The following is a 23,208-nucleotide window of genomic DNA, read 5'->3' as shown; positions in this document are numbered from 1 at the left end:
CTGAATTTTCCAAAACAAAGGGTATAAGCATGTTGTTGAATACTCTGTGTTCATGTTCCTCTAAACAATTTAGTTTAGATGGAGGAGAGAGAGCGGAAAGCAGCTGAGAGGGAGGAGAGACTGTGGAGAGAAATGGAGGAGAAGGAGGACAGAAGAGACCGGAAGACACGAGAGAGAGAGGAAAGACAAGAAAGAGAAGTAAGAGAAAGAGAAGAGAGATGGCACCGGGAGGCAAGCGAGACAAAGGAATGGAGAGATAAAGAAACACAAGAAAGGGATGAAAAATTCCTTTCTGTCCTTGAAATCCTTATTCAATAAATTCAATGACAAAAAACATCTTATGATCATTTACACATCTGGGTTAATGTGAATTAAATTATATACATACACACACACAGTACTGTGCAACAACAACAAATGGTGGCCTAAGACTTTTGTACAATACTATGTATATAAAACAAACAATTTCTAGGCATTCACATTAGCCTACATTATAGACTTCTAGAAATGTATTGATACTTCAAGATTGTGATAAAATTCATAAATTAAATATTTACCTATGGGGCATGTTGTCACATTTCACTTCCATTCTTTCGGGGTATATCAAGAAAAAAGTATATACTGTATTAATAAAACAAAAACACATAATTGTACTAGACATGTGGGAAATTAATGTGGGAAAAAATAAATACTCTGAACCATAAGTAGATTTACACAAACTGAGAAAGTCAAAAAGCGTTAGGTTGTGCCCCGCTCTCCCCTATATGTTGAGGTGAACTAACCCTTTCACCCACCAAATAAATTTTTTAGTAAATGTGTGCATGCATTTTGTATTATAGTAATACCTTGACGAAATAAGCAGCTTTGAGACCCGAGACCGTTTCAAAAAAAGCTTTACAAAAATCAATCACATTTGTGCATTTGGCAGATGTTTTTATCCAAAGTGACTAAATGCATTTATTACAGGGACAATGACCCTGGACCAGCCTGGAGTAAAGAGACTTGTTGATCGACCAGCAATCTTCTGCTAACCAGTTCAGGGGTTTAGAATATATCGCACGATATTGTTATGCGCATCTTGTCAGTAAAGCCGGTTCCATGATTAGTAGTAAATCGCCATCACCTGCTTTCAGATGGAGCGGTGTTAAATTAACACTCCTGGGGCTGGGAGTGTATATGAGTCCACACTCAAGAGTGTTAAAGTTAATGAGATAATTAAGTGATTAATTAAGTGACTATTGAGCATTATTGAAAATACCTGATGTTAACAAGCAGAATCACTGAAGGAGAAAATCACAAATTGTAAGTTACCATTATGGGTGTTTGCTTTAGTTGGGCTCTAGACCATTATATGTTTACTTTAAATTTACTGTTGTTTGTCTGCTGTTATTGATTTCTAACAGTTAAATAAACAAAGTAAAATGTGATCTGATAGTGTTGGTTATGTTTTGACATGATCATGCTGTGATCTGAAAAAGAAAACTTATTGAGATAGTTTGGTTTAACTTGTTAGCAGCAGTTTTGTGATTCTTCAGCCTATGATTATCAGCACTTTACTTATAATTCAAAATACTTAATAAACATTGTTCTGATCAATAGATATTCAGATTACTTCATTTTACAAGTTAAACCAAACTATCTCAATAAGTTTCCTTTTTCAGATCACAGCATGATTATGTCAAAACATAACCAACACTATCAAATCACATTTTACTTTGTTCATTTAACTGTTAGAAATCAATAACAGCAGACAAACAACAGTAAAAATGTAAGTAAACATATAATGGTCAAGAGTCCAACTAAAGCAAACACCCATCACCTTAATGGTAACTTACAATTTGTGATTTTCTCCTTCAGTGATTCTGCTTGTTAACATCAGGTATTTTCAATAATGCTCAATAGTCACTTAATTAATCACTTAATTATCTCATTAACTTTAACACTCTTGAGTGTGGACTCATATACACTCCCAGCCCCAGGAGTGTTAATTTAACACCGCTCCATCTGAAAGCAGGTGATGGTGATTTACTACTAATCAAGGGAACCGGCTTTACTGACGAGATGCGCAAAACAATATCGTGCGATATATCGCCCATCCCTAATAAATTCAGTCTCTTGTGTTTAAACTGCATGTTTCCAGATATTTCAAACTGACAATTAATTATGTGCCCTTTTCCCTCCGAATTATCATAAAGAATACTTTACATACCGTAAGATATAACTGGAATTACAGCCACAAAAGCAAACATAAGCAGGTCCATGTTCAGCTCAAAATATTGGTTTGTAAATGTAAGCTCTGTTAGTGAGCGAGTAGGAAAATGAAGACAATAATTTGGAATCGGTTTCACTCTCTTCCTTAGGGAACCATCTGTCCTTTTTTCGACAGATTCTCTATCCTGATTAGTTGTTACCGTTATATTGTCCTGATTAGTTTTATTAACCCTTTTATTGTCACACCATTCGTCTAACTATCCCAATCCGTGCCATATCAATTCAGCTTAATTTGCACAGTTATGGCATATATTTTCCACTGAGAGATTTTCCACTTACAATTTATAATGCTTTTAGACCAATCGTCAACCGAACCATAGGCTCTACTCTTTAGCACAATGGTAACCCCAAAAACTCAGACATACCAGAAAAACTTTTAAATTCCCAAATAATAAAACATTAAACACTAACAGATCTCCCCCTGTCGTATTCTCTAGTTTATTGCATGAGAAAATAGCACACAAACACATGTGGACTCTAGCCTTGCATTTATTCCCCAGCCCAACAACGCCCCCTCATGGGCTGAAACATTATTCAGGGTTCAAACCATGTAAAACATTGTTTTGTAGTTTCACTAAACAATGTCGAGTCGTTGACATCTTATTCTTAGAGACATCGCTTAGAACACAACTCAACAATAAACAATATCTTTTGTACCAATAAACATTACCTGAAAACTGTTCACTTCAGACTACAAAAAGTTATGAAAATCACATTATCAACAGTTACCAGTTACCAACATTTTATTTTCAACATCACAGCAACATTTCCCCCTTTTTCTTTTCTTTTTTTTTCTTCTTTTTTTCCAAGGGTAAACTGCTGGACTACTGAAGCTAAAGCAGTAGAGTGACTATAAATCCAGTCTTTTAGGTCTTGCAACTTGGCCTCCCAGATCTGGTTCTAGATACTTTTCCTTTTGGACTGACAGAATGTTTGATGTGCCAGTGCATTTTGTGTCTCTGTAATGTTCTCAGTAAACTGTGAACCAGCCTGGTTGTCACAATCAACCTCCTTGACATCATTAGGAATGAGGAAATGGCGGTTCCTACGAACAGTTCCATGAGACACATCCACCTGGTAAGAACGTGGTATTGGATGTTCCTCAACCACAGTTCCCGACACCTTTTGATCCATGACCCACACCTGATCGCCAGGTGAGAGCTTGTTCAGGTCAAGCACTTAATGACGTTTGTTGAAATATCGCATGTCTGCACTTTTTTCTCTCTCTCCCAAACACTTATGGTGACGCTGTCAGGTAACAAAGGGTCCAGTAGCCTAGGGTGGATATGGATGTGTAGATGCTTCGGGCTACTGGTGACATGTTTGAATCCGTAAGTAGCTGCGAAATCCGAGAAAGTGCTGGATGAGAACTGTGGCCCATTATCGCTCACTAATGTGTCAGGGATGTTGTGATGTGCAAAGATAGACTTTAGGTGTGTAGTGACACAGATTTGCCACCTCAACATACAGTAAATAGTAATCCACAGCTGACAAACAGATCTGTCCCTAGCTTTGGCCAGGGCCTCTCAGGAAGATCCCCAAATAGCAACATTGTTTCGGCCCAGATCCGGCCCACATCTGGCACATGGGGAATGATGATCTGGCCCACATGCAGCGTGGAATGACGGCCCTTGGGTGGACTGCTCCTGTTTGCCAGATCTGGGCCACAAGCAGGCCATAGCAATGCCACATGTCAGCCAAGAGCAAAGAAATAAACCAGAACTGGACCTTATCTGAGCCACAAAGTCTGTGAATATTAAATATGGAGTCATCTCAGCCTTAATAAGTTAACAAGCAGAATCACTGAAGGAAAGAAGAGAACAGAAAAAGAGACGAGCAGAAGCACAAGAACTACAACTGACTTCAGACACAGCCTCAGATGAAATCAACTGAAGAGAAAAGAAGACATTAAATCTGTGAAGATCTCAGCAGAGGAGGATTAAACAACTCCACAAACAGCATTACCAGCTTCACTTATTACTAACCAGACTGACTTTATTTCTGTCAGACGTCTACAAAAGTTTTATTGAGAATTAACAGAGGTTTAACTCTAACGTGTTTCATTTGAAATCACCATAACAGTGATTAGTGTTTCCATTAGTTGGGCTCTTAACTCTTAATATGTCTTTTTTTGGCTGCTGTGACAGTGTGTTTGTCAAACACATTTGCAGCAGCAAAGAAAGCTAAAGTGAAATGAGATCAGGTGATGATGGTTATATGTTGGTAGTTTTAAAATCATCATGAAATAACCTGTTTCACTGATGTCTTTGGAATCTAACAATTGTGTTGTTCCATTAATATATACACATCACAAACCCTATGTTACTGCAGCATGAGATCTAGCAATATTATAACAATATTATCTAGATAAACAGATTAATTCAGAACATCAATGAAAAGCTACTAATTCACAACAAAAACAACAGCAAAAAAATAAAAGCAAATATTACATTGATTAAATGTATTTTATTGTTATTAATATATATAAATATATATATAAATATAAGGTTATGAAAACCTTCAAGCTTTAAAACTATTTCAAACTTTTACGATAGGCTTTCTCAAGCCAAATTAAAGTTTGTGTTGACAAACCTTTTTAACAAGTTTGTTGTTCATAAACCAAGTAAGTCTCTTAAGTATTTTACAGACAAAGCCAATAACACTCAAGCATATCTTGTCTAACATTTTCCGATAATATGTTTAAAATATATAACAAATACATTTCTTGTATGACTCTGTACTATGTTAATGCCTCTCTTTAAAATGATTCCATATTGTTTGTTCTGTATTTTATCTAAATTAGGTGTTGTGAACTGGAGTGCATTTTCCAGAAAATATAGGCAAGAGTTCCAGGTGCCCTACTCGCTGACCCTGTGCTTGCACTGCACTGAAGTATACAAGCACTGCCCAGCTGGGTCTGTGGGTGATGGCCGAACGGGAGTCCTGCGGGGATTTTATTCTGAGAAGGAGGCTGAGGGCTATTGCTCGGTTGACTGTTTTTTTTTTCAGGCTGAGTAGATTGTGTGTGAGTGTGTGTGTGTGTACGTACGTGTGTGAGTGTGTGTGAGTGTGCGTACGTGTGTGAGTGTGCGTACGTGTGTGAGTGCGTACGTGTGTGAGTGTACGTACGTGTTTGAGTGTACGTATGTGTTTGAGTGTACGTACGTGTGAGTGTACATACGTGTGTGAGTGTGTGTGAGTGTGCGTACGTGTGTGAGTGCGTACATGTGTGAGTGTACGTACATGTGTGAGTGTACGTATGTGTTTGAGTGTGCGTACGTGTGTGAGTGTGCGTACGTGTGTGAGTGTGCGTACGTGTGCGTACGTGTGTGAGTGCGTACATGTGTGAGTGTACGTACGTGTGTGAGTGTACGTATGTGTTTGAGTGTGCGTACGTGTGTGAGTGTGCGTACGTGTGTGAGTGTGCGTACGTGTGCGTACGTGTGTGAGTGTGCGTACGTGTGTGAGTGTACGTATGTGTTTGAGTGTGCGTACGTGTACGTGTGTGAGTGTACGTACGCGTGTGTGTGTGTGTACGTACACGTCTGTCTGTGTATACGTTTGCGCGTGTGTAGGTATGCGCGTGTGTAGGTACGCGTGTGTGTAGGTACACGCGTGCGTGTGTGTGTGTGTGTGTGTGTGTGTGTGTGTGTGTGTACGTACGCGTGTGTGTGTACGGTTGATGTATGTGATTATCTGTATGTGTGCATATCTCTTTTACACAATTATTTTTGTTTTGAAATAAAAGTTATCACTGGTTTGAGTTTGGTTTTTTGAGTTGGCATGCATAATAAGGGATACAGACAGAGATTGACAATGTACTGTATTTAGTTAGTTTAACTTAAAACTACTTTATTGGCATAAATGTTTTATAATAACCTAATGCACAAAAATAAACAAGAACTATTACAGAGGAATGATTAAAATAAAAAATATATAAGGTGCCATTAATGTTTACAGTAATTTTGTAATTTACACAGTGAAGTGCAATAGAATGTACAAAAAAAACTCTGTAATTCCTTATGTTTACCTTAGATCAGACATAGTTAAAACTATGGATATATGCTCAACTACTTTTTGCTGCTTTCATTATTACTTTAGAATTGTTTTTAAAGTACTTTATCATTTTATTAAAGTATTATGTCAAATTTGCGCAAGCGTTTTTAAGACGCGTGATGTCACCACTTAACGCAAATACAACGCCTGCGCTGTCAGCGCGATATGGCATGAGTTTTCAACCGCATTTCCTGTTTACCGTGGCGTCGACGTCATTACTGTGCCACTAACCAATGAGAACCAGGTGCAGCCCAGCCCCGATCTGCAGGCTGCAGCCAGGTGTACTTGCTGAGATCTGCACACAAAAACAATTGGTTTCACCACCACTCAAAACCAAAATAAATAGTGTTCCAACCAATCACCGACAGGGGGAGGGTGTTGTTTTTTTGCATGTAAACGTAGCCACTAAGAGTGCAACCATTGCATAATGATTCCCAGTCAGGTACTGGACCAAAATAGACACTATATTGAACATGTAGTGTAATCGTGTAGTGCACTTCTGTATGTGCTATTGCTGTGGTTGTTTTTGTTGTTTGTGTTCATAGCCTACTTCACAAAATTCAGTGCTCAGTTTCCCACCACTGTGCAAATGACAATAAGACTTATGACTTTTGGCAAAAACTGCAATTACTGCTGAGGGCAGTAAGATAAGAATTGTATTTATTTCCAAACATCTCCACAAAATTGTTATTTAAATCGTTCATTCATTTAGAGGAACAGGCATAAAAATAGTTGAATCCCTTGATTCACATCCCTTGTCTTGGTGTTTGAATATTAAACTATATTCACAAGTAAAAATCAGTGCCAAAGTTGACACCCTTAATGTCAGAGGCCTGATAGAACAGAAATAGAGATGAGCTCATAGTTGTGGTTTCGTTTGATCTTTTTCAGATCAGTGGAATTTAGTGACTTCTGCTTCTTAACTTATAAAGTTATAAATGCAAATACTATTATTACAATAAAGATCCATTAACACACAAAAATATTAATTCTCATATTGGAAAACTGATGCTCTTTAGTTTGGTACTGAATGAATCGTGACAACATTTCAGTAGGACACTTGCCTGATATTTTTTGAAAACTCGTTACAAGATTATCAACTTTATCAAAAGGTTTTCTGTGACACATGAGGTACATTTGTATGTCTTTAATCTGTCATTATGTCCCAAAGATCTGACTGTATGTATCAGGAAGTCTCGAGGCTTTAACTCAGTCAGTGTCTTTAACCGTCTGTCATTATTGGGTCAGTATGGAGCTCAGCAAACTTCCTCTTGTGCTCTGTGAGTATTATTTACTCTGTATATGTTTCAGTGAAATTGCAATTATATTATGAATAGGATCATGTGATTTGGTGTTCCTGGAATTTTTTTTTATTTTTATGCTGCTCTCAGAGTTTCCAATCCAGCTCTAGTCCATTAACTATGAGTGAAAGACGAGCTTGAAAGATTAAGTGTGCAGATAGTGGAAATAATGCTTATTTGTAATAGAGTTTGTTGAATCAGTTAAAAAGTTTGCATGGTTATTGTCTTTGTTGACTTAAGTAGATATAGTATATGCAGTAAGAGTGTGTCTTCAGTCGTCTGCTTCTGTTCTCTTAACTGTAAATGACAAAAATCTGTAAAATATCTATCAGATGTGTTCATATTTATCTGGACACATACTGTATATGCAGTCCTTCACAAAATATATTATCCTGAATTATTCTTAATAATTTTCTCTGATTTCAGACTCTGGAAGGTTTTTACAAAAAACTCCCAGGTTCTTTAAACTGAAACCCAGTCAAAACTCAACATGGACAAAACTATGAAGGTATATGATGTCATAAAGAATTACATGCACAGGGTAAGATTTGTGAAAGTGTACATAAGATTGCAAGCGTAAATTAAATTTGCATGAGCAAGAGAAGATTTGTAAAGGTGTAAATCGCCTTTCAAGTGTAAGAAAAAAATATTTGCAGCATTTTACTGTTATTCGTAAGTGTAATTCATGTATTGTGAAACTGCAGCTTCATGCTAACGCAAAATAAATATGATCTGTATTCCTCTGACTTCCATTTTTCCGCGTTTACACTTTTGGCACGGTTTTTGCACACAAATACGGCCAAAAGTAGGATTGCAGGCCTGTGAACAGCAATTTGCAACCGAAAGCAACAGAGTCAGGAACTGCAAAACAGATTAAATGTGTAAAATAAAACTTTGTGTAAAAAAATTAACTGTTGCAAATGTCTAAATGGCTTGTTGTGTGCATGGGGCAAAAAAAAGTTCCCGAAATAACCCGATTTGAGTCTTTCTTTTACCTGCGCTTCCAGTTTTGGCACGATTCTCTCACTCATTGAGTTTTGCAAGCGCAAAGACGAGGGCGGGTCCACCTTCATCATGTAGCCAATCAAGTGAGCTTCTCAACAGTAAAATGAGCTTCTTAACAGTAAAATGCTCAACCTTTTGATAAATTTACTCTTATCTGATTGGTTCAATAAACACGCCAGTCACCAGAACACATCTTTATTCTTCATTTGGCTCAGAAACGTTCTCATTGCTGAAATGGTACTTTTAATGCACACATACATGTTAAATAAATAAATAAACAAATAAACAATTTTCGGTTGCAAATTGCTGTCCACAGTCTTGCAGTGCTTTTGGCTGTATTTGTGTGCAAAAACCGTGCCAAAAGTGTAAGCGTGGAAAAATGGAAGTCAGAACAATACAGATCCTATTTATTTTGCGTTAGCATGAAGCTGCAGTTTCACAATGCATGAATTACACTTACGAATAACAGTAAAATGTTGCAAATATTTTTTTCTTACACTTGAAAGGTGATTTACACCTTTACAAATCTTCTCTTGCACTTGCAAATTTAATTTACGCTTGCAATCTTATGTACACTTTCACAAATCTTACCCTGCGCATGCAATTCTTTATGACATCTATTACCTTCATACTAATCAAGCTTTTGAAACATTTGAGCAAACCCATGTGATGAAATTGTGTACAAACTTTGCAACAATCTTTTAACAATATCTTTATCTACACTCATACGATCTAAACCAACTAGACAAACCATAAAAGAATGAAAGTTGAGCATGAAATGATGGTCTTTGACAAGCAAACGAAGGAGAATAGCTTTAAATGTGTATCACTAATGTAAAATCAACAGTTGATCAGCTCCATGTTCACTGTAATGAGTTTTTTCTCTGTGTTTTTAGTGCTGATTTGCAACATCTACTCTGGACAAACTGAAGGTGATTATATTTGAGCTGTGTATTTCATCACATATAAGTGATTCTGCAATAAATGTTACAATATACGGTGTGTGTCAAGAGTTTGGAAACATAATTATTATTTTTTTAAGTCTCCCATGCATTTATTTGATAAAAAAATAAGCAAAACAGTGATATTGTGAAATATTATTACAATTTAAAGTAACTGCTTTCTATATGAATATACTGTAAAATGTAATTTATGCAAGGATCAAAGCTAAACTTTCAGCATTATTACTCAATTCTTCAGTGTCACATGATCATTCAGAAATTATTCTGATATGATGATAGGATGCTCAAGAAACATTTCTGATTATTATATCAATGTTGAAAACAGTTATTGCTGTTTAATATTTTTGTGGAAACAAAACCATTCAAACATTTGATACATTAAGATAAAAAAGAAAGAAATTAAGAATTTAATGTTTTCAACATTTGTAATAATAATCGGAAATTTTTAGAATATTAGAATTAGAATGATTTCATTAATGGTTTCCAGTGAACTACAGGAACACACACTCAGTTTTGTTACTGAGTCTGACAAATATTCCTGTTATGTAACAGAGACTGAAGGATCAGGCATTTTACAACTGAGTGATGAAGTTCCCAGAGCAGTTTTAAGTGTTTCTCCTCAGAAGTGGTTGACTGAAGGAGATCCAGTGACTCTGAACTGTGAGGTTAACAGCTCTTCTACAGGCTGGACATTCAGCTGGTTCACTGTAACTCTCTTATCAGGTATTATAATGTCCTCAATGCGATAACATATAAATTAACTGGTTTTATCAAAAACATTATTATAAATAATTTCCTTTAGTGATCATCTGCATATTCCCCCTAACACAGACTTGAGTGATCGCTATGAGCCGCTCTCAGACAGCAGCAGAGGAGCTGGAGGAAAATACACTGTCAGTTCTGTTGCTCTAAAACACACAGGAGTTTATGTGTGCAGAGCAGAGAGAGGAAAACCAGCCTGTACAAAATACAGCAACACACAACTACTGTGGGTCACTGGTGAGTTCACACTTACTTTAAGTGATTGATTCATCTTTAATAAAGACCAAACATTTCTATATCTGTAATGGTCTTGTCAGGTGTTTCTCCTCCAGTGTCTCTGATCATCAGTCCCAGCAGAACTCAACACTTCACATTGGTCTCTCTCTCTCTGAGCTGTGAAGACCAGAGTAACTCTGATGGATGGACAGTGAGAAGATACACAGAGAGTTGGGGGCTGACAGATTGTTCATCATTCAACAAAACAGGATCACAAACAGGATCTACATGTGCAATCAACTCCACCGTAACATCAGACACTGGAGTTTACTGGTGTCAGTCTGAATCTGGAGAGAAATATCATCCTGTTAATATCACTGTACACTGTGAGTCTGTGTTTCTGTATTTATTCATTTCACTGACAGTTTACAATCAATGCATGAAGCAGGATGATTTAACAAGAGCAGATACTAATGTAAGCAGACAGAACATCATAACAATACACTAAACACACTCAGAAACCAGTGCATAGTGGAAAACGTACTCGGTTACTAACGTAACCTCGGTTCTCTCTAGAGAGGGAACGAGTATTGCGTAAGCTAGCTTACGCTGCGGGAAAGTCTCCTTTCACGAGATACTGAAGCCAAAAATTATCCTAATTTTTTAAAACTTGTCAACGCAGTGCGGCAGCCTGCAGACCTAGGGCAAGCGAATCGCGTGCCCATTGGCTGCTCTGCGGCAACTGCAGCAGCCTATGGCTGAGCCTTGCGCGTGACGTCACGTCCAATGAGCGCGCTTGGCGCGCTTAGTGCGTCACAGCCCGTCATTAGGGGTGTGGCTTAGCGTATATAAGCAAGGAACAGAGGCTGCTTCGCTGGTTTCTGTCGCATGAAGCGAAAATGAGCTCGTGGCGAGAGCACGGCGGGTTACGCAATACTCGTTCCCTCTCTAGAGAGAACCGAGGTTACGTTAGTAACCGAGTACGTTCTCTTACGAGAGGTTCTCTCGTATTGCGTAAGCTAGCTTACGCTGCGGGAACACCTTTGTCAACGCCGTGCACGCGCCCAGCATCCTGAATGAGTCCCATGGGGAGCCCAGGGAACGCGAAGCGGAGCTGGGCGGCCAAGATACCACAGTACACAAGCACATAATATGGGGCAGGGAGCGGCACAGCCGGTCCAACTAACACTTCCATATAGTGCAGCTCAACCAGTAGAGCTAAATCAGCAGCGTAGCCCGCGCACAGACAGTGGGCTGGCTTACGCGAGACTTAGACTGATAGCACTTTGGCTTGCAAGGCGGGAACTTCCAGGTTGTAAAACCTAACAAATGTGGAGGGGGAGGCCCAGCCTGCCGCTGCACAAATGTCATGAATGGGAATCCCACTGGACCACGCCCACGATGAGGCCATGCCTCTGGTGGAGTGTGCCCGAATGCCCAAGGGGCACTGCAGGTTTTTAGATGCGTAAGCAGCTGCGATAGCATCGACTATCCATCTGGACAGAGTGTGTTTCGAGGCGGCGAGACCCTTGGTGCGCCCACCAAACGAAACAAAAAGCTGCTCTGAACGCCTGAAGGCGGCGGAGCGCGAAATATAGCTTCTCAGCGCCCTAACTGGGCAGAGGAGGTGACTATCTGCCTCGCAGCCAGTATTCGGCAGGGCTGAAAGGGAAATGACCTGCGCTCTGAAGGGAGTGCCCAAAGTTTTTGGGACGTACCCATGCCTCGGTCTGAGAATAACTTTAGAGTCATTGGGTCCGAATTCGAGGCACGCAGCGTTAGTGGATAACGCGTGAAGGTCTCCCACACGTTTTACTGAAGACAGTGCTATCAGAAAAACGGTTTTGAGCGTGAGGTATTTCATATCCACAGTTTCTAAGGGTTCAAAGGGATGTGCTTTCAGTGCGTCTAAGACCAGTGAAAGATCCCACATAGGAACCGAAGGGGGTCGCGGGGGGTTCATCCTCCTCGCTCCTCTAAGGAAGCGGATGACAAACTCGTTCCTTCCTAATGCGCGGCCCGGCTCTGAAACAGAGAGCGCTGAAATGGCCGCGACATAGACTTTGAGCGTGGAGGGGGACCTGCCCGCGTCCAGTAGCTCTTGAAGGAAGCACAATACTTGCGAGACCCCACATGTCTGTGGATTGAGCCCTTTGGTAGTGCACCATTTGTTAAACACAGACCATTTAGACGTGTAGAGCCGCCTCGTGGAGGGGGCTCTAGATTGTATGATCGTGTTCATCACCCCTTCTGGTAGATCAGCATGTAATTGTTGAGGCTCCACGCATGCAGAGACCAGTGCTCTGGGTGGGGATGCCAAATCGAGCCGCGGGCTTGAGAGAGAAGGTCTCTCCGCACCGGAATCGGCCAAGGGGCTGAGTCTGCCAATTGTATGAGTTCCGGGAACCAAGCTTGGTTCTCCCAGAACGGGGCTATGAGGAGCACTGTGTGGCGCGCTTTCCTGACTCTCTCGATAACCTGAGGCAGCAGAGAGACTGGTGGAAAGGCATATAGCGGGCCGCTGGGCCAAGACTGGGCCAGCGCGTCCTCGCTCTTTGAAAAGAACGCTGGGCAGTGCGCGTTGTCTTTTGACGCAAAGAGGTCGACTTTCGCTCTGCCAAAGCGGCGCCACAGCGACTGGACTGTTTGGGGGTGTAGAGACCACTCCCCAGGGGGAACATTGTCCCTGGACAGTCTGTCGGGGCCCTCGTTCAGATGGCCAGGCACATGCGATGCTCTCAGAGAGCGCAGAGAGTGCTGAGCCCATACGAGGAGGCGTTCCGTCAGGGCGCAGAGTTGCTTTGATCTGACACCGCCCTGGCGGTTCACATAGGCCACCACTGAAGTGTTGTCCGTGCGGACTAGAACATGGTGACCATGGAGGAAAGGGAGGAAGTGCATGAGCGCTTTCTCGACCGCGAGCATCTCTAGACAGTTTATGTGTAGGAGATTCTCCTGGTCTGACCAGTGGCCAAAGACCGGTCTGCCTTCGAAGAGCGCTCCCCAACCTAGGTTGGACGCGTCTGTCGAGACAACTTTCCGGTGTGAAACCACTCCCATATTCACTCCTGTGTGATACCATTCGGCTGCTAGCCAGGGCTGCAGGGCTGAGACACAGACCTGAGTCACTCTGATTAGCGAGCCGCCGGTCGCCCAGGCTCGATGGGATACGCGCGTTCTCAGCCAGCGTTGAAGCGGGCGCATGCGCAGTAAACCCAGCTGAAGAACCGCTGCAGCTGAGGCCATATGCCCCAGAATGCGCTGGAATGCCTTCAGGGGAACCCGGTTGCCTTCTTTGAAGGATGCAGCGAGGCGCTGGATGCGGCGCGCGCGCTGCTCCGACAATCTGGCCGTCATCGCCACCGAGTCCAATTCTATTCCGAGAAAGGAAATCGACTGCCGGGGCGAGAGCGAGCTCTTGGTCCAGTTGACCGCTAGACCCAGACCCTCCAGGTGGTCGAGTAACGCTGTTCTGTGAGACACAAGTTCTGTCTCTGACTGCGCTAGAACGAGCCAATCGTCCAAGTAGTTCAGAATTCGCATTCCCTGACTCCTCAGGGGAGCGAGAGCCGTGTCCATGCCTTTCGTAAATGTACGGGGTGCTAAAGACAGGCCGAACGGCAGGACTGTGTATTGATAAGCTCGACCGTCGAAGGTGAATCTCAAAAATGGCCTGTGACGGGGAGTTATCTGGATCTGGAAATAAGCGTCTTTCAGATCGAGAGAGATAAACCAGTCTCCTGGGCGAATTTGCGCGAGGATCTGTCTGGTTGTAATCATCCTGAACGGCCGTCTCATGAGAGCCTTGTTCAGATGTCTCAGATCTAAAATAGGTCTTAATGCTCCGTCCTTCTTGGGAATGAGGAAGTAACGGCTGTAAAAGCCTGACTCGCTCAGGGAAGGATGTACCTGTTCTATGGCCCCTTTTCGCAGCAGCTTTGTTATCTCTGCTTGAAGCAGATGTGCTGTTTCCAAACTCACTTTCGTTTCCGTCTGCGCTAGAAAGCGCGGAGGGCGACGAGCAAATTGGAGCGAATAACCGTGTCTTATGGTGTTGAGCACCCATTCTGACGCGCCCTGAATAGCCTCCCATGCTTTTGCATGCATGGCTAGGGGTCGAATGGTCTCTGGGTTCAGATCGCCGCGTTGCGCGGGATGGGGAACCTGTATCAGAGAAGATGGGGCGGCGCCGCCGATGCTCGGACACGAGGGCAGAAGAACAGGGCTGGCCGACTGTGCAGAATTTAGTAGCTCGATCTCGGACGATGGAGCGTGAACTGCTGTCAAACATCCCAGGCGCGAGAGCGGCGTGGGGATTATGGTGTCTGAAAGTGGGCGCGCGTGCTCGTGAGCTGGCGCGGGATTTGCACTTATGACACGGCCAGTGTTTGGGGGCTTTATGAGGTTTGCAACCTGTCTGGCAGAGCGGGCAGTGGGCAGGTGTGAGCACAGGGCTGTGGGCACATTTCCTACACTTGATGCTCGAGCGGAAAGTTTCCGCTTTAAGAGATAGCGCTCTGGACGCGTTGCCATGGGAACCTGGTCTGTGTGAGGCAGTGAGCACACGGGAGTGGGCACTTTTTCTATACTTAATACCCCTGCGGCTTGAGCCGTGGCAAATTGAGGTAACTGAGTGACAGAGCGAGCAGCGAGTAGTTGTGAGCACGGAAGTGTGGGCACATTTACTACATTTAGAACTCGAGCGGTGTGTGGCCGCTTTATGAGAGAGCGCTCTGGGCGCGTTACCATGGGGATTGTACTTGTGTGAAGCAGTGAGCACATGGGTGTGGGCACATTTTCTACACTTAAAGCACTTATACTCTTTTTGAGATTTATCTGGGTCGCCGTGAAAACGGCGTTTGTGTGCAGGCGAGCGAGTGTTAATACTGGCTCGTTGGCTGCGGTGTGTGCTGCTGCAGTAGCCTGAACATAGGGGACTGACAGAGCTGTGCGTTTTGATGGCGGTCCGGCCGTAGCGGGACTCAACCATCTTTTCCTCCTTGCGGATGCTAGGAGGACTTCGCGGGCTCGGGCTTCAACACGATCTTGGACCGCGGGCCCCGTGGGGGCGGCGGTCTGTGACGGCTGGTCGAGCGCGACCTGGGGCGATTGCCCTGGCGTCGCTGCGAAGCGCTGGGAGGCTTGGAAGAGCGCTGGTTAGAGCTGCGCACAGGAGGCTGAGTTTGAGGGCGGCCTGTGGCTGAGCTCGAACGGCGGGGCAGGAAGAGGTCCATCGCCTGCGAAGCCTTCTGTACTTCAGAGAACCGATCCACAATTCCGCTGACCGCAGGGCCAAAGAGGCCGGTGGGCGAGAGTGGTGCGTTGAGAAACACAGCGCGCTCTGACTCACTCATGTCCGCGTGCGTCAACCAGAGATGTCTGTCGATGACGGTGAGCGCGGCCATGGATCTGCCGATGGCTTGAGCAGCGGTCTTGGTAGCGCGCAGCGCGAGATCCGTAGCGCTGCGCAGATCGGTAAAGGCAGACTGATCCGAGCCCTTCTCGTCCAGTTCACGGAGGAGGTCGGCTTGAAGGATCTGAAGAATAGCCATTGAGTGCAGGGCGGAAGCAGCCTGGCCGGAGGCGGCGAAAGCGCGGCCGGCGAGAGCTGAGGTGGTCCTGCAGGCTTTAGACGGCAGGGCAGACTTTGAGCGCCATCTAGCAGACGGCGGGCAAAGGTGCGTTGCCACAGCATCCTCAACGGCGGGGATGCCGTTATAGCCGTTCTCGGCGGCTCCGTCCACCTGGGAGAGAGCCGAGGAGACTGGCGAGCGGAGTCTGGTGGAGAACGGAGCGTTCCAGGACTTAGAGAGCTCGGCGTGGAGCTCAGGCAGGAAGGGTGCTGACCTAGAGGCAGGCGCAGGGCGGCGGCTAGGCAGAAAAAACCTGTCGAGGCGATTGGGCTCCGGCTCCTTAGGTGGGGACCAATCCAGTCCCATTCTCTCGACCGCTAAAGTGAGGAGGCGGAGAAGCTCTGCGTCAACACTAGCGCGGGTTCGAGAAGACTCCAGAGTCGAGGGGGCGGAGCGGTGCGAGCCCGACCACTCCTCGCTGTCAGACGCGAGCAGAGAGCAGCTGTCAGCGGCATCATCTGCATCGTCCCCCAGGGCGACGGCAGTGCGGGCAGTGGCCGGCCGCTGCGCGTCGGAGAAGGGTGGGGGGGAAGGAGAGAGCGAGGCTCGCGGGAGAGGTTCCGGCGAGCGCTCAGCTGTAGCGTCCAGTTCCGGCGGCCTTTGAGAGCGACGTTTCTTCTTTCGTGGCCCGGAAGAAGCGGCCGGAGAAGATGGAGTTTCTTCAAGTTTAGCGAGTCGAGCCCGTAGGGTCGACATCGGTAACTCCTCACACTGTTCGCAGCCGCCCTCGGAGAGAGCGCGAACAGCGTGGTCAAAACCCAGGCAGAGAGCGCACAGCACGTGGCGGTCTCCGTCGCTGAGCGAGGCTCTGCACGAGCCACAGGATGTGCGAGGCATTTGAAATAACGCCTCGCGCTCTTTTAGATGCAAGTGTGTCGCGGCGGACACACACACACACAACACAGAGCAGAAAAGGATATATGTGCCGGATGGCGCAGCAGGCAGGGAAGGCTGAAGGCGGCGAGCGGCCGGCGTCCTCAGGCTGAGATCCTCGGCGTGCTGGTCGCTGGATTCAACGGCGGCTTCCTCGGAGATCAGCGATGCGAAGAGCTTCGCTGAAGAGACAGAAATCAGCGAAGCAGCCTCTGTTCCTTGCTTATATACGCTAAGCCACACCCCTAATGACGGGCTGTGACGCACTAAGCGCGCCAAGCACGCTCATTGGACGTGACGTCACGCGCAAGGCTCAGCCATAGGCTGCTGCAGTTGCCGCAGAGCAGCCAATGGGCACGCGATTCGCTTGCCCTAGGTCTGCAGGCTGCCGCACTGCGTTGACAAGTTTAAAAAAATTAGGATAATTTTTGGCTTCAGTATCTCGTGAAAGGAGACTTTCCCGCAGCGTAAGCTAGCTTACGCAATACGAGAGAACCTCTCGTAAGAGAACTAAAAAGGTCTGTTTTTTTTTGTTTTTTTTATGTTACCATGTTGTTCATGTATTGCATGTTTTCTCTATTTCAGTAGTTGATGTGATTCTGGAGAGTCCTGTTCATCCTGTGACTGAAGGAGATAATCTGACTCTACGCTGTTTATATAAAAATAAAACCCCATTAATCCTCAGAGCTGATTTCTATAAAGATGGATCACTCGTCCAGAATCAAACTACAGAGATGATCATCCCGACTGTCTCAAAGTCGCATGAGGGTTTCTACAACTGCAAACACCCGAGAGGAGAGTCTCCCAAGAGCTGGATCTCAGTCAGAGGTGAGCAGTGGTGGGTAATCAAGGGGCCAAAGAGTAAAAGTCCTGCCATATGTTTATTCCACCCATAAACTCAGTCAGCTGATTTCACTAATTAGTTCTCTCTCCTGTCTGAATTAGCAAATCCAGGTGATTGGAACAAAATACTGAGGAGGACTTTTACTTTCTGAACCTGGACTTTACACCTCTGCATAGCAATGCCACATGTCAGCCAAGAGTAAAGAAATAAACCAGAACTGGACCTTATCATAGCCAAAAAAATAGTAATTTCAGCCTCAGATTAAATCAACTGAAGAGAAAAGTAGACATTAAATCTGTGAAGATCTCAGCAGAGGAGGATTAAACAACTCCACAAACAGCATTACCAGCTTCACTTAATTACTAACCAGACTGACTTTATTTCTGTCAGACTTCTACAGAAGGTTTTATTGAGAATTAACAGTTAACTCTGTTTCATTTGAAGTCACCATAACAGTGATTAGGGTTTCCATTAGTTGGGCTTTTAACTCTTATTATATCTAATATATCTATATTTCTTATTATATATTATTTCTTTTTGGCCACTGTGACTGTGTTTGTTAAACACATTTGCAGCAGCAAAGAAAGCTAAAGTGAAATGAGATCAGGTGATGATGGTTTCCTGTTGATGGATTTATAATCATCATGAAATCAACTGATTCACTGAGATATTTTATAATGTAACAATTATGTTGTTCCACTAATATATTCACATCAAACCCTGTGTTACTGCAGCATGAGTTCCAGCAATTTAACAATCGGTTTAAATCTTTAAAAAAAAACATGAACACAAAAAGTACATTTAATCTGACACACACAGATATCAACAATCAGCGTATGAATCTCAACAATGGTGACAATCACAAATATGTAGATAAACAGATTAATTCAGAACATCACTGAAAAGCTACTAATTCACAACAAAAGCAACAGCAAAAAATAAAAGCAAATATTTAGAATCAAACAAAATTAAAGGACAATTCAGCTTTTTTATTCATGTTGCAATGCATGCTGGGAGTTTTGTATTATGCTGGTACCCAGCATGCATTGCAGCAAAGTACTTTTGATTGTCACCATTGTTGAGATTCATACGCTGATTGTTGATGCCTGTGTGTGTCTTATTAAGCTAACATTTTCGTGTTCATGTTTGTTAAAGTCTTCTAACTTATTGTTATAATCTTGCTGGATCTCATGCTGCAGTAACTCAGGGTTTGTGATGTGAAAAAAATATCAATGTGACAACACAATTGTTAAATTCCAAAGACATCATTGAAACAGGTTATTTTATGATGATTATAAATTCATCAACAGGAAACCATCATCACCTGATCTCATTTCACTTTAGCTTTCTTTGCTGCTGCAAATGTGTTTGACAAACACACTGTCACAGCGGCCAAAAAAAGACACTAGATATACTAAGAGTTAAGAGCCCAACTAATGGAAACACTAATCACTGTTATGGTGACTTCAAATGAAACACATTAGAGTTAAACCTCTGTTAATTCTCAATAAAAACTTTTGTAGACGTCTGACAGAAATAAAGTCAGTCTGGTTAGTAATAAGTGAAGCTGGTAATGCTGTTTGTGGAGTTGTTTAATCCTCCTCTGCTGAGATCTTCACAGATTTAATGTCTTCTTTTCTCTTCAGTTGATTTCATCTGAGGCTGAGGCTGAAATTACTATTTGGCTACGATAAGGTCCAGTTCTGGTTTATTTCTTTACTCTTGGCTGACATGTTGCATTGCTATGCAGAGGTGTAAAGTCCAGGTTCAGAAAGTAAAAGTCCTCCTCAGTATTTTGTCCCAATCACCTGGATTTGCTAATTCAGACAGGAGAGAGAACTAATTAGTGAAATCAGCTGACTGAGTTTATGGGTGGAATAAACATATGGCAGGACTTTTACTCTTTGGCCCCTGGATTTCCCACCTCTGGAGGTGAGAGTCCATGAAACTGTGAGCTGATTTATTTCTTCATATGCCCTCGTTCAGATATAGCGCATGATAAAGTGCTTGTGTGTCTCTTTTTCAGGGTCTCATCCAGACTCTCAGATCTCTGTCCTCCACACACTCACTTCTGTACTGGCAGCTTGTCCATATCTGCTAGTGACAGTCGTGCTGATTTACAAATGCTGCAGAATGAGAGGTAAAACACCCGAGTGATTTATTAGAAGTCATTGTGTTATCATTATATGTCATTTACCAAACATTCAGTCAAAATGACCTTTGATATTATGTGATGTCACATTTGGCTTTGCTCACTGATGGTTTGTTCTTTGCTTCAAAAACAGTGTTGTGAAAACTGCTTTACAAATGCTGAATTGTATAACTTGGTTAATTTAATATACTTAAAAGATGATAGTAGTTCATAAAAGCAATAAAAACAAAGAAACTAGTAAATGCTGAGTGTATTTAACAGTTACATGAAGAGGAAGACATTTTAATCTGAAATTAATTTGTTGTGAGAGTCAGAAAACTTCAGCGTCTTCCTAGAATATCTCAATATCTCATTCACAACACTGCAAAATTTTTCGTTGTGAATTTACAGTAAATAATTGGATACATTTTGCATGACTTTCACAGTAAGGATTACAGCAATATACTGTGAAATATACTCACAGCAATTTACTGTAATTTTATATCTGTGATATTACAATGCATTGTTGTAAACGCACAACTGTATACTGTAACTTCACAGCTTCAATGACAAAGCAATTACTGTGATATTACAGTACATTACTGGGGAATTACAATCTTTTGCTGTACATCGTTACAACAAGGCCCTGTATTTTACAGTGTGTACTGTGAAAGTAATGTACAAGTTGACAATAATTTACTGTGAATTTACAATCATTGTACAATTAACCCCCTCCCCCCCAACAAACAACTCTGAGGTAAAGTCAATGTTAGCCCAATGGCATATTTATTAACAAATACATATTTTTCAATGTACAGCAGATGCCAAGAACTTCAAGAGTTCAAGAAATTCAACTTTCTAGTCATAAAAGTCATCTTAAAATGCAGAAAATGCAGAGAAATTGTGCAAACTCGCAATTCAACTACCTGTCTCACAATTCAACTATTCATCTAGCTGTGTCACAATAACAGTAATGGACAGAATGGGAATGAGGCCTTCATGGCAAGATAAGAGAGCGATGAAGGAATGTCGTAAAGGGGTCAGGCGCTCCTCTCAGTCTCAAACATTATAATGAGTCTACACGCAACAGCATTGTGTAAAAATCTTGTAGTGCAAAGTTGTCTTGAAAAATTACAAAAAGAACAAGGCTACTCAAAACTGAGCCTGACAACTACCGCTGCAAAAAAAAACTATGATGCCCACTCAAAGTCAATAAGTTTCCTCAAAAGGGTGCTCACATGAGGGTTCATTGTTGTCCGCTTCTTGGTCTTTGAGCCTCTTTCAGGATTGATGCCCAGGAAGCACCTGTTAATAAAGCAAAGATAGTTTCAGTTTTAAATAGACTTACAGTATGTGTTGCAGACAGCATTTATCAAGGTGTGCTTTTTGCTGTGCTTTTTCCCCACATCAAACCCTAATAGATTTATAATCCAAACTTGTTAGATCTTACTCTCACCATATTTTTTTTAGCCATTTTTAGCCAAGGTGCCTCAGGTTAGGTTTGCCTGAGGCAAATAGGGTTGATTTTCTACTATGAGAGGCCATATCAACGTGTGCCGCCACTGAAATGCATCTTCACAAAATTGGCCAGTTGGTAAATTAAAACCAAACCCTGTTGAAAGTATGACAAACATATCCTTTTCAATAAAGGGCCTGAGAGCATTTAGTTCTGCTTTGAAAGAAAATTTAATCTACTTCATTCAATGCATTCACATTTCGCAATAGACGTTTCAAAATCATCATCACATAGCCTGCTCCAAAACAAAATAAATAGCTGTGATTGGACCGGCAGGTATTTGTCAGCATAACGTGTAGAAACCCAGACTGATCTGCAGAGTGAAATTGAATGAGTTCGCGAGATCAGGATGGTCTCACCAGGCTAGCCTCAGGTACCTCGTTTGTCAGCATTTTAGACCTCAAGACAATCATTGAGTTGGAAGCCTGTACTATAATGTGAATTACAAGATTAAATGTTATCTTTATAAAATACCTTTGAATGAACTCCAGCGTCGACGATCCAGCGGCAGGATACTCAAGGTTGAAAACGTAATAGCTGCTGAAGAAAGCAGCTACTCCGTTGTAAAAAGAAAGGGTGTGGGCCCATCACGACATGTCCCTCGATGGATATAAGCCATCCAGAGGGCTTCATCATGTCACCTGAAATGAACAGATACAACATTATGTGTTATGAGCACTTTGCGATCTGCTTAAGATACAAATGGCTATACAAATGTAATTCTTATTATAATTATAATTATTATTATTTATTGTGGTCTTGTAGATTTCTAGAATGAAAACAAAATAATGAGTTAGAAATGTCGATACTAGATCAAAGTAACATTACCTTGAATGATCAAGCAGGGGCTGCTGGGGAGTTCTGCAGTATTGACCAGTGGCATATGGCTGTAACATAGTTAACACACAATAGCATGGATTTAGGATAAAGGATAAATATTGTTCATTGGTCAGAGGTAGTAAATCATGCAAGGTAAATGTTGATAATGTAATCACTCATTTTGCATTTTAAATATTTGAATAAAAAATCTTACATCAACTTCAAGCATCAAACTCTCTCTGATGACCTGGAAAGAAAAGAAAAGAAAAGAAAAATGAGAAATTACACAAATGCAACCAACAATAAGAATTTCAGTTTGAATGCAGATTATGATCATTGTAATTTAATTTTATCCGTATGTCAAAAATGATAGTGGTATATATATAGTGTTTTTTTCTGTAGCACTTTGAGATTGCTCACTCAATGTAAAGTGCATTTACAACTTTTACAATTATTATTCATTCATATCAGGACAAGTGGGAAACCCTAGTGTTAAAACCCTCCCGTTGTCGAACACGACCGCATTCCAGGCAACCTGTAACCCGTGTTTTTCCAACTCCTAACTGGGAGTACATCGATCTAGTACGAGTTCACGGGTGGGAAGTCACGGGTTTGACTGCCGTTCCAGAGCACTTTCACGGGTATAAGGTTGGAAAAACACGGGTTACAGGTTGCCTGGAACGATGTACTCCCAGTTACGAGTTGGAAAAACACGGGTTACAGGTTGCCTGGAACGCAGTTAGCTCAGTCATGTTTTAACTAGGATATCCGCTGGAAAAATATTTTTTCATGGACCGTTTGGTTTGAATCAGTTATTAA

General features: G+C 42.5%; 2 protein-coding genes and 2 long non-coding RNA genes across 5 annotated transcripts in view; 2 read left to right on the top strand and 2 right to left on the bottom strand.

Annotated features, from left to right (window-relative positions):
• Positions 1-23,208, bottom strand: part of LOC311304498 (gap junction alpha-1 protein-like) — a gene marked incomplete at both ends in the record, with an annotated part of 434,020 nt that overhangs the window by 135,674 nt on the left and 275,138 nt on the right. The window lies entirely within an intron of this gene.
• Positions 7,576-10,316, top strand: LOC311303721. Its single transcript, XR_014629810.1, has 3 exons — positions 7,576-7,607; positions 9,530-9,565; positions 10,148-10,316. It is a non-coding gene; the product is annotated as an uncharacterized lncRNA (long non-coding RNA).
• Positions 10,327-20,428, top strand: LOC311298686 (Fc receptor-like protein 5; the record flags this gene model as incomplete). Its single annotated transcript, XM_084421819.1, has 5 exons — positions 10,327-10,337; positions 10,398-10,594; positions 10,675-10,959; positions 17,668-17,907; positions 19,950-20,428. 5 exons carry the CDS (start codon positions 10,327-10,329, stop codon positions 20,078-20,080), a joined length of 864 nt encoding a protein of 287 aa, XP_084277945.1. The 3' UTR covers positions 20,081-20,428.
• On the bottom strand, positions 21,166-22,899 carry LOC311305572. Of its 2 annotated transcripts, XR_014630030.1 has the most exons (4): positions 22,604-22,899; positions 22,399-22,457; positions 22,045-22,211; positions 21,166-21,359 (listed from the first exon to the last, which is right to left on the bottom strand). It is a non-coding gene; the product is annotated as an uncharacterized lncRNA (long non-coding RNA). The 2 variants fall into 2 exon arrangements; XR_014630029.1 differs by having other exon boundaries at positions 22,399-22,899.

This window comes from Rutilus rutilus (genome assembly GCF_951802725.1).
Source record: "Rutilus rutilus genome assembly, chromosome: 1".
Lineage (NCBI taxonomy): Eukaryota > Metazoa > Chordata > Actinopteri > Cypriniformes > Leuciscidae > Rutilus > Rutilus rutilus.
This window is presented reverse-complemented; position numbering and strand designations above follow the sequence as displayed.